We start from the raw sequence: 19,780 nt of genomic DNA, 5'->3' as shown, positions 1-19,780 counted from the left end.
ATTGTGTTTTGTTATTTTTAGGGGCGAAGCTCCTTAGGGTCTAGGCTCGTCCCTCCGGCATCCATCCGGCTCACATCGATCTTGCTGGTGCTCGTGCTCCTGCTCGTGCTCCTGCTCGTGCTCGTGAGCTCACGTGCTGGTGTAGGGCCAAAAAATAAAAAAAAAAGATAAAAAAAATGTTTTGCGCAGTCGACAGGATGCGAACCTGTGCGGGGAGACCCCAATGGATTTCTAGTCCATCGCCTTAACCACTCGGCCACGACTGCGGGACGGGTAGGGGCCTTTTAGATGTGGCAGTAAGTCAAGAGCTATGGATATCATGGATGAAACGTCGCATGTAGTCGCTCAACGTCTATACAGGAGAGGGCGCTGCGGTTCAATAAACTTTGCATGCATTGGCTCAACGTTTGTAGGCGAGAGGGCGCTGCGGTCAAATGCTCAAATGTGTATATAACCACGTTCCGTACCACACATTCTCTTTCCGACATGGATGAAAACGAACGAAAGGCTCGGCATGCTGCGGCTCAGCGTCTACGCAGACAAGCACCACCAGAGCTTCGCCCCAATCAACATCATTCACCACGTGGAGATGCGGTCAATTTCTTTATTGGTTGTCGTTTCTGGTAAAAGAAGTACCAAGGCACCTCATGTATAGCGAGTGCAATAAGTAATAGCTTGGCGCCTATACTTCTTTTTAAGTTCAGACCCAGCCCACGCAACGAGCTAATGGGACCAATCAAGCTTACCGAACAGAGCGCTGATTGGACAAGAGAGACAGCGGACTCTGCAGTCGAACGACCCTGGACATGTCTAAGAGAACTGGCTGTGGCAGTCTTTAATTGGTGGTTCATTTCATTTCTATTTTATTTATCCGCCGTATTGGGAGGAAAAAAGGGAGGAAGGGCCCGGGGGGGGGGGGGGGGGGGGGGGTAGTTGGACTTACAAAGGCAGAAACCATTCAACATTGACATTGCGGTTTTGTCTAGAGTCTAGACGGTCCAGATATTGGCCGTCTTCGTCGTTATGTCGATTTGCGTTGGCAGCGCTTAAGTTCGGGTTTTACGGGTATGAATCAGTCCGAAGCCCAAAATATGTGCTCCTAATTGCACGAAAAAAGAACCAACGTAACGCGGAAGCGTCATGGGCAAGTTACTGAAATGACCTAGCGCACGTAAGCAATAAGAACGAGCGACAGCATTCGTTACGCTCTTATACTAACTCAGTTTGCAGACATTTCTTCCGACCGTTCAATCGTTGGTCATACATATCCCAAATGACGTGACGTTCAGCCAGCCACAGTCGCCGGCTAGCGATCGCTCAATTATTCCTTCAGTTATTCGCGGAATAAAATGACGCGCGCTTTCTTCCCAGTCACGCGAGAACGGTCCAAGGTTGCCCAAGGCTGTGCGCCGTCTCCACTTACGATGGATCGCAGCGGAGGCTACGAGTCCGCCCAGCCAATCCTGTACTGCGGCCTTATCACGTGATTGGGTGCCCCGCAAGTCGCTGCCGTCGGTGCGTCTCATCTGAAGGTCACGTGACGGTCACACCTGATAGCACGTAGCGTCTGCTGTGGTTCGCTGCTGTAGTTGTGAGGCAACAAGTGACAAAAGTAGAGACAAGCGAAACCAGAGCCGTTTATACTGAGAGAGTTTGGCCTTCTTAAGGAGATTTTGACAGTCTGACAACCACAGCAGCGTAGTCTGACAACCGGGGGATGACTACTTCCGTCCGCCATATTGTGGATCTGACTCATAGGAACTCTACGCGATTTCTCAGGAATGAACAAGACAAAGAAGTAACGCCATATTGTGTTATCGCGAAATCCGCTTGTTCTAGCGGCCAACAAGCTCCGCCCATCGGCCAAACTCTCTCAGTATAAACGGCTCTGAGCGAAACAGTAGCCCTACGCCATCTGGTGATTGAGATTTCAGGTGGCGGCGGTCGGCGCGTGGTGAGCAGGCGCCAATTTCGGTCGCCACTGTTGGGCGGTGGATCTTCGTGATGGATACGTCGACCTTGCCGGAGTAATATGTAACATGCGAGGTTTTCTCCGTCGTCGTCATCCGGGGCTTCCAAGGACGCCCACTATACCAAAGTCTGTCTCCGTTGTCAGTATAATATGACCGATTGCCTCATGAGGCAACTCGGTCATGAGAAGAGTCCGAAGTTTGCTCCATATATTATAGGAAATGCCAGGTAACGGAGGCGGAAGGCGAGTGCGTATTAAGCAATGTAGCGTCGGCGCTGCTAGCGTATTGTAAGAAAGTTTTTTTTTAATGATTTATTTCCAGCTTTGCGTTTCGACCGCTATGGGTGGCACGGAGTTTGTGTCGTGGTTACGAACGGATCTCCGAAATAACAAACAAACAAAGCAACAGCATCTTGGGGCTTTGCGTGCCGAACCAGCGGTGTCTGACACGCCAGAAACAATGTACCGCGTATTCATTTAAAGTTACCCGAGGTGTTTATTGTGCGAATGAAATGACGTCTCACCATGACATCCCACTGGAGACGTCATGGTGAACTCTAAGCCAGCCGACGAGAGCAATGATTTCGGTCGCCACACAAACCATTACAAAAAAGGGCGCCTGGGCGGTGTCATTTTCAGCGCATGGCGCGTGTTTTGCTCGCTTTCTGAAGTGACAAACATGCACGTGCTGGGTTGTGGAGATCGCACTCTGTACTGTAAACGTTTAAACATTGAGTTAGTGTACAGGATGTATTCCCCATGTACTAAATGTTTCGACAAAGTTAAAAAAAAAAACCTATCTTTTTAAGAGCACTGCCAGTCACGGCGGACGTCAGGGGGGGTGAAAAACATACTAATTAGCAATATAATTACCTTACGTATACGAATTAACGTTCTAATAAGAGAAACCAAATATAATATAAAATTGAATTACCGTATTTTAGTTAATTAGCCAACTTACCGTGACGACTACCCCTCATATAACGTCCGCCGAGTTAGGCAAATACTTGAAGACGCTGATTTAGAGATTTTGAGTGATGCTCCCCCCAGCTAGCTTCCATTCGAAACCATATGTTTGTTTTTCCTATTTAAGAAGTACTCTAGAATACTTTAGAACATTATTTTAAAAAAAAATTTTTGTGCAATTATTGATTTTTGTTGTGGCTGACAGTTTGTTTTCGAAAAGGGTTTATTTTTCTTTTCAATATAAAATGTATATACTGCAGTCTTTGCGAAACACGCGGTATATGCATGTCACTGGGAGAATGATAACGGGCGGCCTCCAGCACGCTCTTCATGCTTTCCGTCGTGCTTCAAGGGGCACCAGACGTAGAAAGCGTTGTCGAAGGCAGGAACCTCACTCTAAAGGCGGGACAAGTGAAGCTCCTCTCTGCCGTTTTCATCTTGTCAGTGATTACAGTCAACAACAGCGAGAGCTGCTACGAGCTGTGGGCACGGCAAAGCTACTTGTCGTCTCCGATGAATAACTTTTTCTCGCGTTGCGAAAAGATTCTGTCGAAGGCAAGTTATCAGTATGCGCTTAAATGCAGTACACGCGGCTATGGCAGTCATGTAATACTCTCTCTAGTAAGGAACGAATAAAGAGTGCAGCGTCGGTTATACAACGTAATTATTACATTCGAGGGACTGGTCTCACCAAGGCTGTTTGGTTACGCTGCCGCGGTTGTTATTGTTGTTGAATCGAAGAAAATGCCTCAAACATAACCCCGAGGGACAACGGTAAACTAAATTTAAACGCCATTGAAATAAAGAATATATTTAAGATATAATTGCCATATCTTGCATGCGTTCAAATTAAGTCTATCTTTGTTTTTTGAGGCTAAAGGTTTTCCCCACACGACTGAAACTTTGCCACGAGCCGACGAGACAGCAACGCACCGCAGTCGCGATGCATCCAGAGGAACTTATGCAGCCAGCGTTACTAGGACAGCTTAGTTGGGAAACTCCCCCTTGAAACCGGGACCGCTCGCGTCCACCGAAACCAAACTAGATACGATTACAGCGCCGCCCTTTAGCGGTGAGTCAAAACAAAGTTGCTTTATACAGCTACTGCGAGAGGCCGCTGTGGGAGGAGGCAGTCGGCCACCGGCCCTTGGGCGACTCGACTGGACCGGTACGTGCTGTGTAGTTCCCGTAGTGGCCGCTGCGGGAGAACGGTGTTGCGATCGCGTCTAGTTCGGTTCTCGAGTACGGATCGGAGCCACTTTTTCAAAGCAGGCTCCTATGGCAGTTTCTTAAGTGAGTTGTTCTAGTAATGTTGCTCGCAGCGCTTCTGCGTGTGCAGAGCACGAGACGGTACGACCTGTCTCGTGCACTACAGCCTCTCCTGTAAACTGAAGTTAGGGTGGCGCGTCACGCATGCGCAGAACGGATAGCGAGATCTGTCTATTCACGATAATCCCCTTCTTTCAGCTTTATTGTTTCTTTTTCTTCCATTGGCACCTTCTTCGAAATAAAATGGTTGAAGAGCTTTTATAGACGCTTTCAGGCAGCTGTGCATAAGCGCAGCCATAACTGACCTTCAGTTTTTGTTCCCTCTTATTCCGTTCGCTCCACTTCATCATTACCACAGCAGGACAGGTCATTGCCATTTTAAGTGTTTCTGTGTCCTTGTCTCCACCATAGGCCCTTGTGGAGACTCGTCAACGCCCGCTTCACTGGCTCGGCATCTCGGTAAGACAAGTGACGGTCGGCTATGGCGGCTCAATCTGGCGCGCGCTGATAGCGTCTATTAGCGTCGGAATGTTTCAGTGGCGCCCTCTTATGGTTCCCTCCGTGACGTCACGACTGGGATTTACCTCGCCGTGACGGCACGAGTTGTTGTTCTGGCTACTTACCATCGAGTACGACGACGAGGTCGATGGTGTGTTTAAAAAGCACAGTAGAAGCTAGGAGCCATCGCAATCCGAAACTAACACCGTCAAAGTTGACAATCTGACAGTGCTCATATGCCCATGGTTTGGCCAAACGTGGAAAGCTGACCAGAGCGACGCTTTTGGCCGCGCACATCGCTAATATCGGATCACTTGGCCTCTGCGCCAACACTTGCGTCAATTCAGGTCGGGCGGTTTCGAACATGAAAGGGGCCATAATTGAGGCCATCGATCGAGTTGCCAGCAGTGCTTCCTCCCAGGTACAAGTCGTCCGCTGCATTTGATCGGAGGAGGGGAAAGTGGGAAAAATTGGGGAGAGGAGGCAGAGGCGGGTTATCCCAACCGAACTCCTCTGGTTCACCCCCGGTACGCATATGGGATAGTTCCCTGGAGCGCAAGCCGTGACTCATCGTTTTGGGCGAGTCATACATCCCGTGATGCAGGGTTGGCACGCCCCACGTTCGGTTACGTCATCTCCCCTTCTCGATCCTCTCTCCCTCCACATATCCCCTTTGCTAATCCAACATGCTAATCTCCCCTCTTCCATATTTTTGCCGTCAATCTTCCACCTCTCTTACAGGAAGACCAAACGTTCGAGGATCTGTCGGAAGCCAATTTAGTTACTACAGTAACTTGCACAACAAAAGAGTACCGAAAAAAAAAAAGTAAGAGGTTTACAGTTTTAGGGTTATACGTCACGCTAAAGTCGATTTTTATATTGCCTTTTCGCGGCTAAAACTCAACCCACGTATCCTAGGCATTCAAGAAAACCAAAAGTTGCAATCACCAAACACCACGACACACCCCTTTGCCCTATAAGCATGTCCTAGAAGAGCCAAAGGTTAAAATCATGCGTGACTCTTTCCCCTAATAAAACGTGATCAAACATCCCGACACGCCCCTTTGCCCTAAGGATCTATTAAAACCAAAAAGGCGGTTGTTTTCTCTAACAAATACGCGACCGAACACCACCACGTGCCCATTTTCTTCGCGATGAGTCTCAGAAAAAAGGGGCGTGGTGCGGTGTTTGATGACGGTTTTACTGGGCAAAAAAGTGCCTCGCACGACTAACTTTGTGTCCTTTGGGACACGCATATGGGCACGTGTACATTGCGGAAATCGCGCCATAAAACGACGACCTAAAAATCCGATTTAGCTCTTTTAAATTTATTGTCGAGCACGTTTTTTTTAATGAATACGAGTATATCTCCACAACCTTGACGTCAGGTCATTTGTGTGAGGAGGAGGGAGGTGGAGGGATACAGGCTGGTGGGAGGATGAAAATATTAACAGGTCCGCAAAGTACAAATGAAGTCGGTACGCCATTGTTGTGAACACGAGAGGCGCGAACGCAGATGTTGTGTCTGCGATACCCGATGCCAATCGCATCCGCGGATCGTTGGCACAGGTGGTATACCCGATCGCGCGCAGAGCATGGGCACAGAGTGCAATGACCGAAGTCGAAACATTTCACTTAGATCATTGTTTTATTTTTTTCGGCGCTCCGCTAAAAATGGAGAGTCCCCGGGTTTGATACCCGGACCAGGCGGATTTTTTCGGTCGCGCACCATTCACCTAGCTGTGTTTGGAGATTTGTGTTTGTTCTTTGTCCCTCTTGTTCGCCTTCTCCAGGGATTATTTTCGTCATTCTTGTCCAGTTCGCTTGCACCTTTGCATTTAAATGCTCAGCTGCGAGTTCTATTTCTGTGTTGTCTCTTGTAACGTGGAAGTAGTGCTGTGCATTAAGACGGACAAACCGAGATTTCGCTATTTGTTTCCTGGAAACAAGCATCCTCATTGGTTAAAAAAGAAATGAAATATAGCGAAAATTGAAGTCCTGCAATCAAAGCACTCGCTTATTGCCACGTGTAACATACGAATCTATGACGTGACGCGTGTACGAGCACGCGTCACGTCTACATAACTGTTTCATTTACATAGTTACCAGATTGAATCTTTTAATAGTCACTTCTTTCGCTTAAGAAATATTGTAGGCCCATGGCTACGCTATGAATGACCAAACGAATATTTCGCCTCGCGTGGCCGCTTGCAAACCACACTTTGACGATTGCTGGCGTGGCCGCTAGCAATCGTCGCCAAGCTACATATCCCTTTCGATATACTGCCCTCTATTGGCAGCCATGGGGTCCCTGCACAATGGCGGACTATACTTCGTTTCAGCTTCGGTCCGAGCGTGGCCGATGTTACGAGCCAAAGGGCCAATCAAACAGCGCAAAAAGCGCAGCGTCATGGCGTGCTCTCTGCGCTTTACAGAATTAGCCGGCAGAGGAGCACGCACAGAGAGACGGCGAATATCGGCTTGTCCTATCAACTGCAGAGAGCACACCATGACGTTGTGCCTCTTTCGCTGTTTGATTGGCCCTTCGGCTCATAACATCGGCCGCGCTCGGCCCGAAGCTGAAACGAAGTATTACACTTCAACGTCATGGCACAATTAAAAAAAAAAAAAACACAGAAAGAGGTGGGAAGCGCAGTGACGTTGCACTTTCAACGCTGTCTGATTGGCTGGACGGCTCGTAGTACGTTGGCCGCGCTCCGACGTTCGCTATCTTGTGGAATGACTTGCACTTTCCTCCATGCAGTTGTTCCGCCGTTGTGCAGTGGTCCGGATCTTCTAATACTCGGCACGTGAATTTCGAAAGGGGTCCTACCGCCCGTTATGAAAGTTACAGCCATTATGATCTATCCAAACTGAACCGGCTTAATGATGGGGTGATTTGCACGTATACCTGCAGCGAGATTTGCGGCGCCTAAAGGTCGTACTCGGAAACGTCTATACGCGAGCTCAGACGGTGCCGCAGCAGGTGACGCGAGTTAGATCAGCTCTAGCTGAGATTGCGACTCGTTTCGTTCAATTAAAACATGTTCCCACTGGGCGAACAAATAACCAACAAACGCTGCTGGCGGTCACGTCAGCAGTGTATTCACTTACATCGAGTAAGCAACCTTTGCACTCACCAACTTTTGCACACAAGGACGTAATTTTTGAACGATCGAGAGAAAAACATTAAGTTTGCTCGAGTTTTGAAAAACCGGACTCCGTTTTGTCGGTGCTTGACTTCGTCTTTTGCGCAGTAGTTCTACATCTTCAAATTATATCCCACTCTCGAGACCAGATGCAAATAGCATGATCAAAAACATCGGTCAAGAAATAACGTCGTCTATAGACATCTTTACAGTATTGATCCTAAGCTACAGTTTCGGACTCCACGAGGTTTACCAAGACCAACGGAGACCGTGCTATACCGCTTGCGGCTTAAGTTGCGTACACCAGCAGCTACCTTTATAAAGTCGGAAAAGCTCAGTCTGTTGAATGTGCATCGTGCGGCGGCGTCCATAACATCCAACACGTGGTCTGCGAATGCGAGGAGTACAGCCATGACAGGGAGTTAATGAAGAAACACCTCAACATCAAAGAGGAAGACCAAATAAGCATCGACATCGTGTTTGGTCCCTGGATGACATCTGACGGTTATAAGGCCACAGAAGCTCTCATGAAGTTTCTGAAGAATACTCGTTTACGGCACAGGCTGTAGTGTTCTAAAGTGAACTGAACTGGTAAATTACATTTTTCCATTGTAACACTCACATCTCGATTTATTTTTAATGTTTCCCTTGTATCATTTTTTATATTCCCTTATACTTTCTTTATATCAATTTTTTTCTTACCTTTCTCTACTCCATTCTATTATTTGTTATTCCGTTTATTACACAGTGTAGCAAACCAGCACAAGGCGCTGGACGAAATCAATGTTTTAATCAATCTCTCTTTACATCTTTAAATATATTTAAAAAGAAACGCCTCTCCCGAGCTTTTATTTTAACAAACATCGGTGTTTGGTCCTTCTGTGGCACTTGACTCTGCAACGACCGCATAGTCAGATTGAATGGCACTGTAACCATCAATGATGGGCTACCCAAACTCGACCGCAATCAATCCGTTTGTTTCGTTTCAAGATACATTCCTAATAACAATCTACCCATCGCGCCACCTCGCCTGATTGGCAGCCTTTAATGTAGGCAGCGCTTATCATTCGGGCGAAAAATGCTGAGTCACTGGGCTGTGTACGCATGCGCGGCGTCTGATATTCCGCAGAATTAAGCGAGCGACTGCGCTTGCTCAGAACGCGTCCTGCAAGCCCCAGTAGACGACAGTGTTGGCGAGTTCTTTAAGTACATTGTACTTAAAGTACTACTTCAAGTAGGTTTTGAAAAGATGTACTTTGCTTGAAGTAAATTATTTGAGTAGGCACTTGTACTTCAATAAACTATTTTTTTTTTTTTTTCTGGCACTTTCCGATGAAAGTACAACTTCAGACTTCACAAATACATTCCGAAATTTGGTCTCACGAAATGATGCGTTGTCAACTCTGAGGAAATTTTGAAAGGGATACTCTTCGCGGTTCTACTCTCACCAGCATTTCAAACTGTCGCTAGGTTAGCACAAGAGAGAAATTACAAATATTCGGAGAGTACACTCTCTCCTCAAGAGGATTGCTTGCGGGAGCTACGGGGCCGGCGTGCGAGCGGCGCCGAATTCAGAAGTCGGAGGGACCTTCTGAATTTGGCGCCATTCCCGAAAATAATTGACCCGAGCGCGTCGACACGTCAGCTCCAAAACTGTTTGTCGGCACGACTACGCGTGCCACGTGCGGTTTCAAACTTTGGCCAAATGTCTTACTACAAATATAGCTTCACCAAATAAAGCGCAACACGAGAAACGGGCTTTGCCGCGCGTCACCCGAACAGCGCTCGAAGCAAGCTGACGTGCGAAGAGATCCAAGATCTGCGCGGTCTGTCCCAGTCTGTCCTACGTGTGACGTCACAAACGATGATGATGATGATGATGATACCTAGAGAAGCGCCCCTGTAGCTCGCACACGCCGCCAATAGAGGTCAGACGGGACGGCACAAAGTTCCGATGATCGATCCAACGATGCCAGCGACCATAGCCTTGCAGCGACAATACCGTACTCGCACTTCGAAAGGCTTCGACTGCCAAACGCCGGCGTTTAGCGTTCCGCGTTCGAAGAGCGAGCAGAGACAAAGGCAGTTATAGTAAGTTACAGGCTGAGAAAAGTTTTTGAGGATAAAGGAAGATTGAGCGGGAGGAAGCAGACGGAATGCTGGAGAGAGGATGAGGTTTCTTTCTCTCCTCTACAGTGATCCGTTTGCTTGCTCCTCCCCAGCTCTCTTTTCCCTCGAATACTTTTCTTAATCGTTCCAGCAAAGTAAAGTATTTGGTTCCAGTCAGAGCTCGGCGCAAGGGACACCTACGCTGAGCCTGAAGCACGAAACAAACTGTGGCGTCCTCATTTTGAGTAGTACAAGCTCACCTAACTGGGCATTGCACTACTCACGGCACCTCCGCAGAGCTTTCTTTTTTTTTTTTTTATATATATATATATTTTTGCATAGCGCCGAAGAGCAGAAAAAAACACCTTTCGACGTCTGAAATCGGCTAGATTCAACGTCGCAAGACAATGGAAAGTGCCTGATTCATGCCATCACCGCTAGGGTACGCGTCTCTTCTCTCTGCGTGGTGACGCCAAAACAGCTGCAGCGTCCCGACGTCCTTTTTTCTTTTGTTTGGAACGCGTGAAACGGCTGTTGGGTTGGCTTTTGGCTCACGCTCTCAGCGTCTCGGCTTAGACCTGTGCTTCGACGGCGTTCGAATTTTTGTCGTTTCTTTGTATTTTCCTCGTGATCTCGAGTTCCGCACCAGAACAGGCATGCACGCTTCTACGTGTGTGGCAGTTCTCGACGCTCCAGCTTGTACCACCCAAAGGAAGTCCTGACGAGTCCCACTTCGCAGCGCCCCCTGGGGCAACTCAGGAGGCCTGTGGGCCAACGCCTAGCCGAAATATGAAAGCCCAAAGACCCAAGTGCCGAATTCTCCGGCGTCAGTAACGAAGGCCATCGTAGGCCACCGATCGGGTATGGATACGGCGTCAGCGCTCGACTAGGAGTCGTGTTCTCCCTGATTGGACACGACTCCTAGCCGAATGCTGACGTCGCGTTCTATCTTTGGCCTACTTTGGCCTTCGTTAGTAAAGCAGAAAAAATTCGGCACTTCTAGGCTTTCATATCTAGGAGGTGTTGCACAGGCACCCCGTTTTGACACGCCAGCGAGCTTATCGCAGATTAAACAAAACGGCGCAAACGGAGGACACGATCGTATGTAGAAAACACCGTGCACCGACTCGCCTAACCGTGGCGCATTTGTAAACTTACCTCGATCTTTCGCTGATAGCCTTCTGTGCGCAGTCGACCACGGCGAAACTTTTCCACCGATGTCACAAAAACAAAGTCGCACCACCAAAACAGGCCTGTCGCTGACGATCGAGTGACTCAGCATTAATTACTTTTTTGAGAGTCCCAGATAGCCGACGCTCACCGCACAAGCCACGCCAAAGACAACCGGCGGATCGGCTGCACGTTTTCGCTGTAAAACGAAGTATTTCACGAGAACGCCACGCAGCAGCACTACACACCGGGAGGGAAAAGTTTCTAAAATAAAAAGAGTTTCGGCTTTCTTGTCGGTTGGGCTGCTGGTCTAGAATAAAATCACTTGACTATCGACGCGGCAAACGTGAAATCGCTCCGGTACGGCCGATCTCCTGGGAGCCTGTGGGAAGCGTGGGATCCGACGGCAGACGAGCTACGGTGCGAGCTTCCGTCGAATCGGTGGATTGAATAGTCATACAAAAGAAAGACCGAAGAAAAAAAAAAGAAGGATTCAAAGCGACTGGCTCAAAGGCTGCCCCCCTCCCCTCGCGTCTGGATAACCAACCTCCTCGCTCTCGAACGGGGGCACCTCCTTTCCACTTTCCAGCAGCCGACTGATGGCGTGATGCTTTTGTTGAGGGACCGTCTGGGGGAGGTTGGGTTGGCGGGTAGGAGTGGCTTGTGTTTGTTTCGTAAACTTTTTTTTTTTCGTCGATTTATAACTTTATTGCAACTCGGATCATTGTACTTTAGCAAACGTGCGTGATTTCTCGCTTCCTGTGAACAGTTGGGGAGAGATCTGTCGCCCGCTGTGTGCGGTGTGGCGGTGGTGCGATGCTCGGAAGGTTTCTTTTTTTGACGAATCACGCCTAGATCGAAAAAGTGATGTTACGTGTTTGTTTTTTTTTTTTTCCTCGACGAACTATGAATTTGGAATTTCGGGCGCGGGCTTTTATTTCGTTGAAAAAAGACAGCCATGCGCTGCGAGCAAGTGTTCTAAAATACGTCTTTGGCACATCGGAACGCAAAGAGAGCCCCGCCGATCGAAAAGCAGCATGAATAACGCGTGATGACGAAGCATCCAAGCTCGCTGCGTCGTTGGTTGAGGCCGGGGGGACAACGAATGGCACCCGGGCAACAACTCCTAGATAACAAAGCAGTATAGTGCCGATAGAGATGTCGTCATCAGCGAAGGCAAACGCTGATCACCAATTGGACACGACGATTGCGTCAACCTTCGGCTCAAACTTCACTCGAAACCTGACGCAGCACTCCTTTCCAATCTGTGTCCGGCGTTGACCTTCGCTGGTGGCATAGAAATGTCACCCTCCGAAGTTTGCGAAACATAACTCCGAAAACAACCCAATTTCGATGCCTGCCTTGGCCGCAAAGTTCAACGAAAAGAAGCCCAATTTGGCTGTAAATGGCGCAATCTGGCAACTCTGGCCGTCCCTATACCCTGTTCACCCTAGGATGCCTTCATGTCCGCTTTGTTTAGGATGGAAACATCTGACCATTTCGTCCCACGCGTTTATTTTTTTTTTTTTTTTGTGTTCAGAAGCGCGTGAAAGAGCGTGTCCCTGCACGTATTTGTGGCGCTTACTGTGCTATGGCGACATTTGATTTTCACCGATTTCTTTGTATTTTATTCGTGAACGCACACCAGCTCGGAGCACGTGGAGCGAAAGCTCGCGTTGCAGAACCCATGATGCTGGGTTCAATCCCCGCCCTGGCCCGTTTCGATCTAGATGAGCATCGTACCGGCGTGCGGTCGTGCATCGCTACTGCGTGGTGCACGTTAAAGACCCCAAGCTACCGGTTGTACTGCACTGGCTAAATTGCTCATCTACAGCGGGGAGACTCGTCGCCCGTTGAGGCAGACCAAGTTCTAGGCTGTATAAACATACACACAACCCAATTTTATTATTATTATTTTTTTTTACCACCGAGATAGTTCGGACGATTGACATCTCATCCCGTGTGGCGTCATCGTCGCGAGAGTCCAGTTGCCACGCTCCAGTCTCAATGAGCGTCTCGTGCCTCACTGTAGATGCGACACTTAGCAAGTGCCATAGCCTCCTATATACTGACAAAGCCTGGAGGATCGCCACGAGAAGCGGCCGCCGAAATGGAAAAGGTGGAGAGCCAGACAACGAATGAGAGGAGAGCCACGTAACTGGCGGCCCGCTGCGGCGAAACGCCGAAACACACTTCTGCCGAGCGAACAAGTGTGTTTCGGGTCCTCGCCGCTGCAAAAGCTGTGCGCTGACGTCCACGTTCCCCGAGAAAAGGCTGTTGGATGTTCTGTGCTACCAGATCCTCCCGCTTCAAATCTGCTGCCGGGCACTCGACTCCGTCGTCGAACTGCCAAGCTATGCAAGTGCAATACGACTGCTAGCGTCGTCGCGGCGCTCGTCTGGTTTGTATACTATCACCGACTGAACGAATCCCACACAGTGAATCCGCCATGAACCTGCGCTTTTCTCTCTACGTGATTGCTCACCTTTGACACTGTTTGATCGGATCAAACGGATTGTAGTGCCAGCTGCGGTCGGACTTGGTCGGGAACAGTCTCGTAGCGGGCGTCTCGGTTATGTATGTAATATCTTTATTATCTCTGAAAAAATACACGTGTAAGCGTGCTGGCCCACGAAAGCAAAGATAGAGAAAGCAAAGGTTCGGGCGCATCGTCCGGGTTTAATCGCAAAGTGGAGAGCTCTTCGATATGCACCTTTCACGCGTCTGAACAGTGCTGAACGTATACATGGTTGGGAATATCTAACGCGTGTCTATTTATGGAGTCGGTGTGCTGAGATCAGCTGCGTATACAAGGAGCGGCAGGGTATACGGACGGCGAAAAACATGGCGGGGGCCCTGCAAGCCAGCGTCGCTCACTTACTGGAACTAATATGTCGTATAGTAGCTCAATATATCGGGCGCGTTAATCGGCAGTGAATGGTGCGGGAGGCTTCTGCTCCGCCTTACCTTACTTAAATTGCAAAACGTAAGCAATAATCTCGCCCTATTTTTTTTTTTTTTTAAGATAGTTTTTCGATTCTGGCCGTTTCAAAGCCTAAATGAACGCGATAAGTGTCGGCATGGCAACGTCCTTGGAAAGTGGATTGCCTTGACTCAATCGGCCGGGTATTGCTAAATTACCCAAGCACCGAGGTGCATGCTACGAGTATAGTTACACGCGTTGCACGTGCTGGCGTCGGCCGTAGTAACTGTTATAAAGCGAAAACCTAAGACAAATGTTATCTTCCACGCACATTCGTCAAAGCCTCACTAAGATTATTTACTTCGAATCTTTTTATACGGGGAAGGCGAGCACGCGCGGAGCGTAGGCTCGATGCTTGGGTAATTTAGTAATAGGTCTAGTTTCACTGGAACCAAATTACACGGCTTTTGAATCTATGAACGTTTTATATACAGTTCTTCTTACATGCTAGCCAACCATGCTGCCGGTGTACCGCCAGCCTTTCACTGCTCACTTCTTCCTCATCGCCTCATCGTTTCTAGGACTGAACTTCGTCGTCCGCTTTCGAACCCCGAAGGAAATTTCAACGAGGCTGTCTTCACTTCAGGCAGCCAAACAAAGAACAATTTTCAAAACAAGGATTAATTAATTTTTACGTTACCCATACAACGAGCAACCCCCAAAAAAAAGGTGTTTCTTCAGTTCAGATGTATTCCGCATAGAGTTATTATAATGTACGCTGGAGGTTCAAGTGGCGCTAGTGTGCTGACGCAAATTGAAGCAGACAGCAACCAGTCCTAAACTGACTTCCGGTAATGCATTCCTATGCGAAAAAGTGAGTGGATTTTCTCTCTGCGCTCGATCATAAGAGCAAATATCACGAATAATTCGTACGTACTAGGTAGGTTGGAACATTTCTCAGCCAGGCCGACGAGATAATTGGTCAGTTACGGCGGTTTTCTTTCAAATTCATCGCATTAAAAACTGTGCTAAAACGGCTTCGTACATGTATTTATGTGCACTGTCGGACACTGTTAGCGCGAACACGACGTTGGAGCTTTTCTGCATGAGGGATACACGTGCCAAACGAATGAAGAACATCTGGAAATTAAGGGAGACGGCAAGAACTACGCAGTAACACTGGATCAGTAACTACTTGTGCATGTACGATCAAAATAAATTGAAGGCCACGTAATCTATTCCAATTTTAAATAAGTAAGTACCCTTTATTCTTTCTGCTCTGAGCGAAGATGTTTGTTTTACGTTCAAAATATCACCCGCACGCTCAAAATCTTTGAGCCCAAGTGCCCGATAAAAGCTGCCCGGCAGAGAAAACAATACGAAGAGACACCTTTTAAAGCCCACGGACTTTATTCTCTGCGGTTTGAATGTTTTTATCCGCTAATGCACGACGGTTCATTTTCATATAGTGACAGGACTGGCATATTATCAATATATAAGCGTCACCGGAATGCTGGTGAACCTTGAACACACTCTATATTCCATTCGATTGCAATTTTGCTTTGAACCGTCGCTCGTTTTTACACACCAGCTGCGGAACACACGTTTTGGACTGAAATGTAGCGAAGTTAAGCATCGTTCACCGATGAAGAAAAATGCGCTAACTAAAGCGATTACACTTTTACAGTGTTAATTAAGGTACATACTATTCGGTACGACCCAAATAACCAAAGTGTTCCGTGTTATTTTTCGCCGAAGAGGCAAAATGCACGCGCGTTTTCCCGTAGGAATACACAGGAGCACCGCAAAAGTAGACTGGTTGCTGTCTGCTTCAATTTGCGTCACGGAAGTCGCATAGACACTAGCGCCAGTTGAACCTCTAGCGTACATTATAATAACTCTATGGTATTCCGCACTGGGTCGTGAAAACCCGGCAGCGCGCGTTTTGGTATCCTCCCTTTTCGGGAACTTTTCCACGAAAGTCGCCAGAACCAGTAGGTGACACCGACTACCACCCCATAATAAAACACTACACCACTGTATACAGACACGGATGTGTTTTTACGGTACACATACGCGCACCTGGGCCCGGATGAGCTCACTCATGCGTGCCCAGGTGCGCTTATGTGTACCGGTTCTTTCGTGTTCAATTGCTCCTTTTGCCTAGGTTCGCTTCATGGTTGCTCGTTTTACTACTTTACGTTTTCCACGTCTCACCTTCTTCGTTCATAGGCTGAAATATTTTCCATCACCTTAAAAAGAGTTTACTCTAAAGCTAGAATCGGTTACTTACCGGTTAAGAGCTAAGTGAAAGCTTTCCGGCCTTTCTTGCCTTTGGCAGAGCGAGCGCTTGAGATTGGGCGACCTCCTCTCCAGGGTTCGCCCTGCTAAAGGGGAAAGAGGTGGGAGGAGGCTATACTTTACTTTTAACCTTATCGAAAAAAAAAATATGTTTGTTTCGAAACAAAGAAAAATCTTTAATTATAAGCATATGCCATATTTGTAGTTATTAAGAAATACATGAAAAACTTCTTTCGAACTTCTGGTCAATATATGTAACCAGAGATTGTATTTCACAGTGTTGTCTCGTTTGTTACGTCGGAAGAGAGAGTATACGACTAGAATTTATTAATGTTGATCGCCCCTCATTTTTATACCGCAAGATAATTCCTAGTCTGATAAGCGCAGTCTTGGGTAGTAACGCGTTACTAGTAACGTGTTACTGTAACTTCGTTACTTTTTTGGTAACTTGTAACTGTAATAAGTTTAAAGAAAAATGTAACTTGTAACTGTTTTTCTATTACTTCTAAGGTAATGATGAAAGTAACGACGTTACTTTAGCGTTACTCTCTAGTTTTTTGTTAACGATATATCATTGAACGAGTACGACTAGCTATTCTTTGCACTTTCCAAACTGTCTGTTCCGACAGTTCGAGTGTCAAGTTGGCCTTGCACAGACTTGTGAATACGTTCCTTCTCAGGAGTCACGACTTAAATATAGCCATGTGTAAATGTGATGAAAAAAAGTGTAGATATCTTAAAGGCCCGTTCACACATGCAGCGGAGCGCTACAAGCATAGCGCTAACCTCGCGCTAAGCGCGTGCTGATGGGAGCGTTCACCAGCTTTGTATCGTACCGTCAAAACTGTTGCTCATGGCATACGATAAGTATAGCTGACGGCACGTGAGGAGCGCTACATCAGCGCTTCGCTGCATGTGAGAACCGGCCTTTACGCACGCACTTGTAGGTTGTGACTGAACACTTACACATTAGTATCTTGAAACACTGTCTATGTTGCGGTTTTTATTTTTTTTTTTTTTTGCGCGAAGGCTTTTTGATCGGGTGAATCAACCGCGAATCAACAATATACACGGAGGGCACTGCGCACATTTCATATTTTGATTAGCGCCACTACTCCGCAATGCTCATGATTCGTATATTGATTTGCGCCACTACTCCGGCGTGCTGTCACGTTCAACCATCGAGGCAAAATTGACTGCTGTTTGCGCAGGGTTTGTTTCTGGCTCGCCGGGTGCAAACTGAATTATGTCCAGTGACTATGAACGGAGCGCAACCGTCAACGAGCCAGCAATGTGCTAGTATGGTGCCTGGATCGCGTCTTTGACTGGTGTGTTTAGCGCCCTATTCCGCCCATACATCAAAAGTGGTCCCGATGTGGCAACAAATGACGCGAGTGTCATGCTGTTGCCTGTCGCGATCCTGGCGGTTGGCCGTAGAAATGCTGGCGAAAAGCACGAGCGAACGCGAGTGTCGCTGTCGTCACGGCGTCCCTTTAGACGTCCCAAATCCGGCTGCTAGAGCTACCGTGAACTGTCACAGTGGAAAGCGACCTGCAGCAGAACAGGCATCTGCTACATACACCACAGCTGTTGGGACGCCGCCAGGGTCGCGACCGGCGACAACATGACACTTCTATGACGTCATCAGGCGGAAATCGAGGGACCACTTTTTTGGCCGCGGTAAACACACCAGTCGGAGACGCGTTCCAGGCACCATAGTGCTAGTGCTAGCAAGGATAGGGCATCTGTATTGGGTCCGCGTTTGCCACCGTGCAATTCCTTCCAGTTGAGCGCCCGTACAGCAAGGGCAGGGACGTGTTCGCCATCAAACGAGAGAAACTTTCAGACACTAATTTCGAGAAGCAACTGCTGCTAAGTTACAATATGAAGTAAAAAGCGCACTTTTTAGTTTTCCGTATAAAACTTGGTGAAAGGAGTTTTCTAGTTTTTCCTTTTTTTTTTTGTTATAGAAAAGTAACTGAAAACTAACGTCCTTACTTTTTGAAAATAACTGTAACGAGTTACTCTTTCGTTGCGGTAACTGTAACGGTAACTTCGCTACTTTTTTCTTAAAGTAACTAACTGTAACGAATTACGTTTTTCTTAAAGTAACTTACCCAAGACTGGACAGGCGTTCGCATCGCAAAGAGAAAGCGTTTACTTTCGCCGACGATTCTTCGACATAATGGAAAAGTTTCTGTGCTGGCAGGTTCTTCTTCAGTCTACTATATATTTACAATTGACATGCATTGCGGCACCACAGTATTGATACCGTGACTGATATTTTCCGACGTTGCTCTTTGCTTTACTTCATTTGTTTTTAAATAGATTATGCATTCTTCAATGATTCTATAATAAGTCATGTTGAACATAGAGTCCCAGAAACTCTGTCGGGCACCGGGCATACCATACCTGCCCCTATGCAAAAAAAAAAAAAAAAAGAAAAAACAAATTAAATACAGAAAAGAAATTTCCTTCTTGTGCCTTGACCCCCTCCCTCTCTCCCAGATCCCTAAAAATTCAAACTCCGATGAGCCCAATGACGATGCATTTTCAACGCTGCTTGATTGGCTCTTTCAGCTCCTACACGTCAGCTGCGTTCGGACTGCAGGTGAAACCAAGTATAGAGTCCCCGGGAAACCCAGAAATTCAACCCAAGCCTCCTCTTCAAACGCGCGCGACAACTTCGTCCCCACGTGTGCAGTCCATTAACAAAGAAGTCTCGTTGAAACCCCCAAGGAATATTCTTTCATCGGTCAACGAGTAGTCCAGTGCCACTAAGTAGGCTAAGCTTCAGAGTAGTGAGAATTGGCCATATCGTGTCTTGAAATCATGGTTGCCAGTTATCTGAAGCTTTATCTGAAATCACAGGAAACGCTTTTCCGTCCTCCACAAATGTTTCAACAGTTCGCGACAGAGTAAAGCAATATTCCAGGACCTTCCTGACACTGAATCTAATGTTGAGAAAGTCGCACTTTTGAATCATGACGATCGGCAGTTGCGTCTGCTCCGCACAGGCACCAAAATGGCGGCGGCCACGACAATGTCGGGGAGCAGAGTGTTTGTGATTGGTGGAGCTATAAAATTTCAGCCTTTCCACTTTAATAAAGTAGGAAGAGCAGCGTAGCTGTACTATGTACCGCAATCTGTGCGCAACAATGGCAACCCGACAACCGGCAAGCCGGTTGTCTGGTTGCCGCCGTCGCTCATAGATGGCGGTAGCTGACCAGAGGGTTGCGTCCAGATTTATTTGTCCACGGACACGATCCTGGGGAAACTAGCCCTTAACAGCTGCGCTGTAAAAAGAGCTTTCAGCCTTTCCACTCTGGAGAAGGAGGAAGACCAGCGGAGCTGTATACAACGGAAAGTAATGGCTTTTCCGCACGTCGGCAAGCCAGAGTGGAAAGGCTGCCGCCATCTATG

General features: G+C 47.6%; 1 protein-coding gene across 1 annotated transcript in view; it reads right to left on the bottom strand.

The window, feature by feature from the left end:
* The window catches only part of LOC120836179 (scavenger receptor class B member 1), an 81,166-nt gene extending 69,593 nt beyond the window's left edge, over positions 1-11,573 (bottom strand). Inside the window, exon 1 of the mRNA XM_042289997.1 lies at positions 11,122-11,573. Coding sequence (XP_042145931.1) covers positions 11,122-11,245 — 124 coding nt within the window. The 5' untranslated portion in view covers positions 11,246-11,573. The remainder of the gene's footprint in view (positions 1-11,121) is intronic.
* Positions 11,574-19,780: the final 8,207 nt, after the last annotated feature.

This window comes from Ixodes scapularis, unplaced genomic scaffold (assembly GCF_016920785.2).
Source record: "Ixodes scapularis isolate PalLabHiFi unplaced genomic scaffold, ASM1692078v2 PGA_scaffold13__105_contigs__length_92229423, whole genome shotgun sequence".
Taxonomy (NCBI): Eukaryota; Metazoa; Arthropoda; class Arachnida; order Ixodida; family Ixodidae; genus Ixodes; species Ixodes scapularis.
This window is presented reverse-complemented; position numbering and strand designations above follow the sequence as displayed.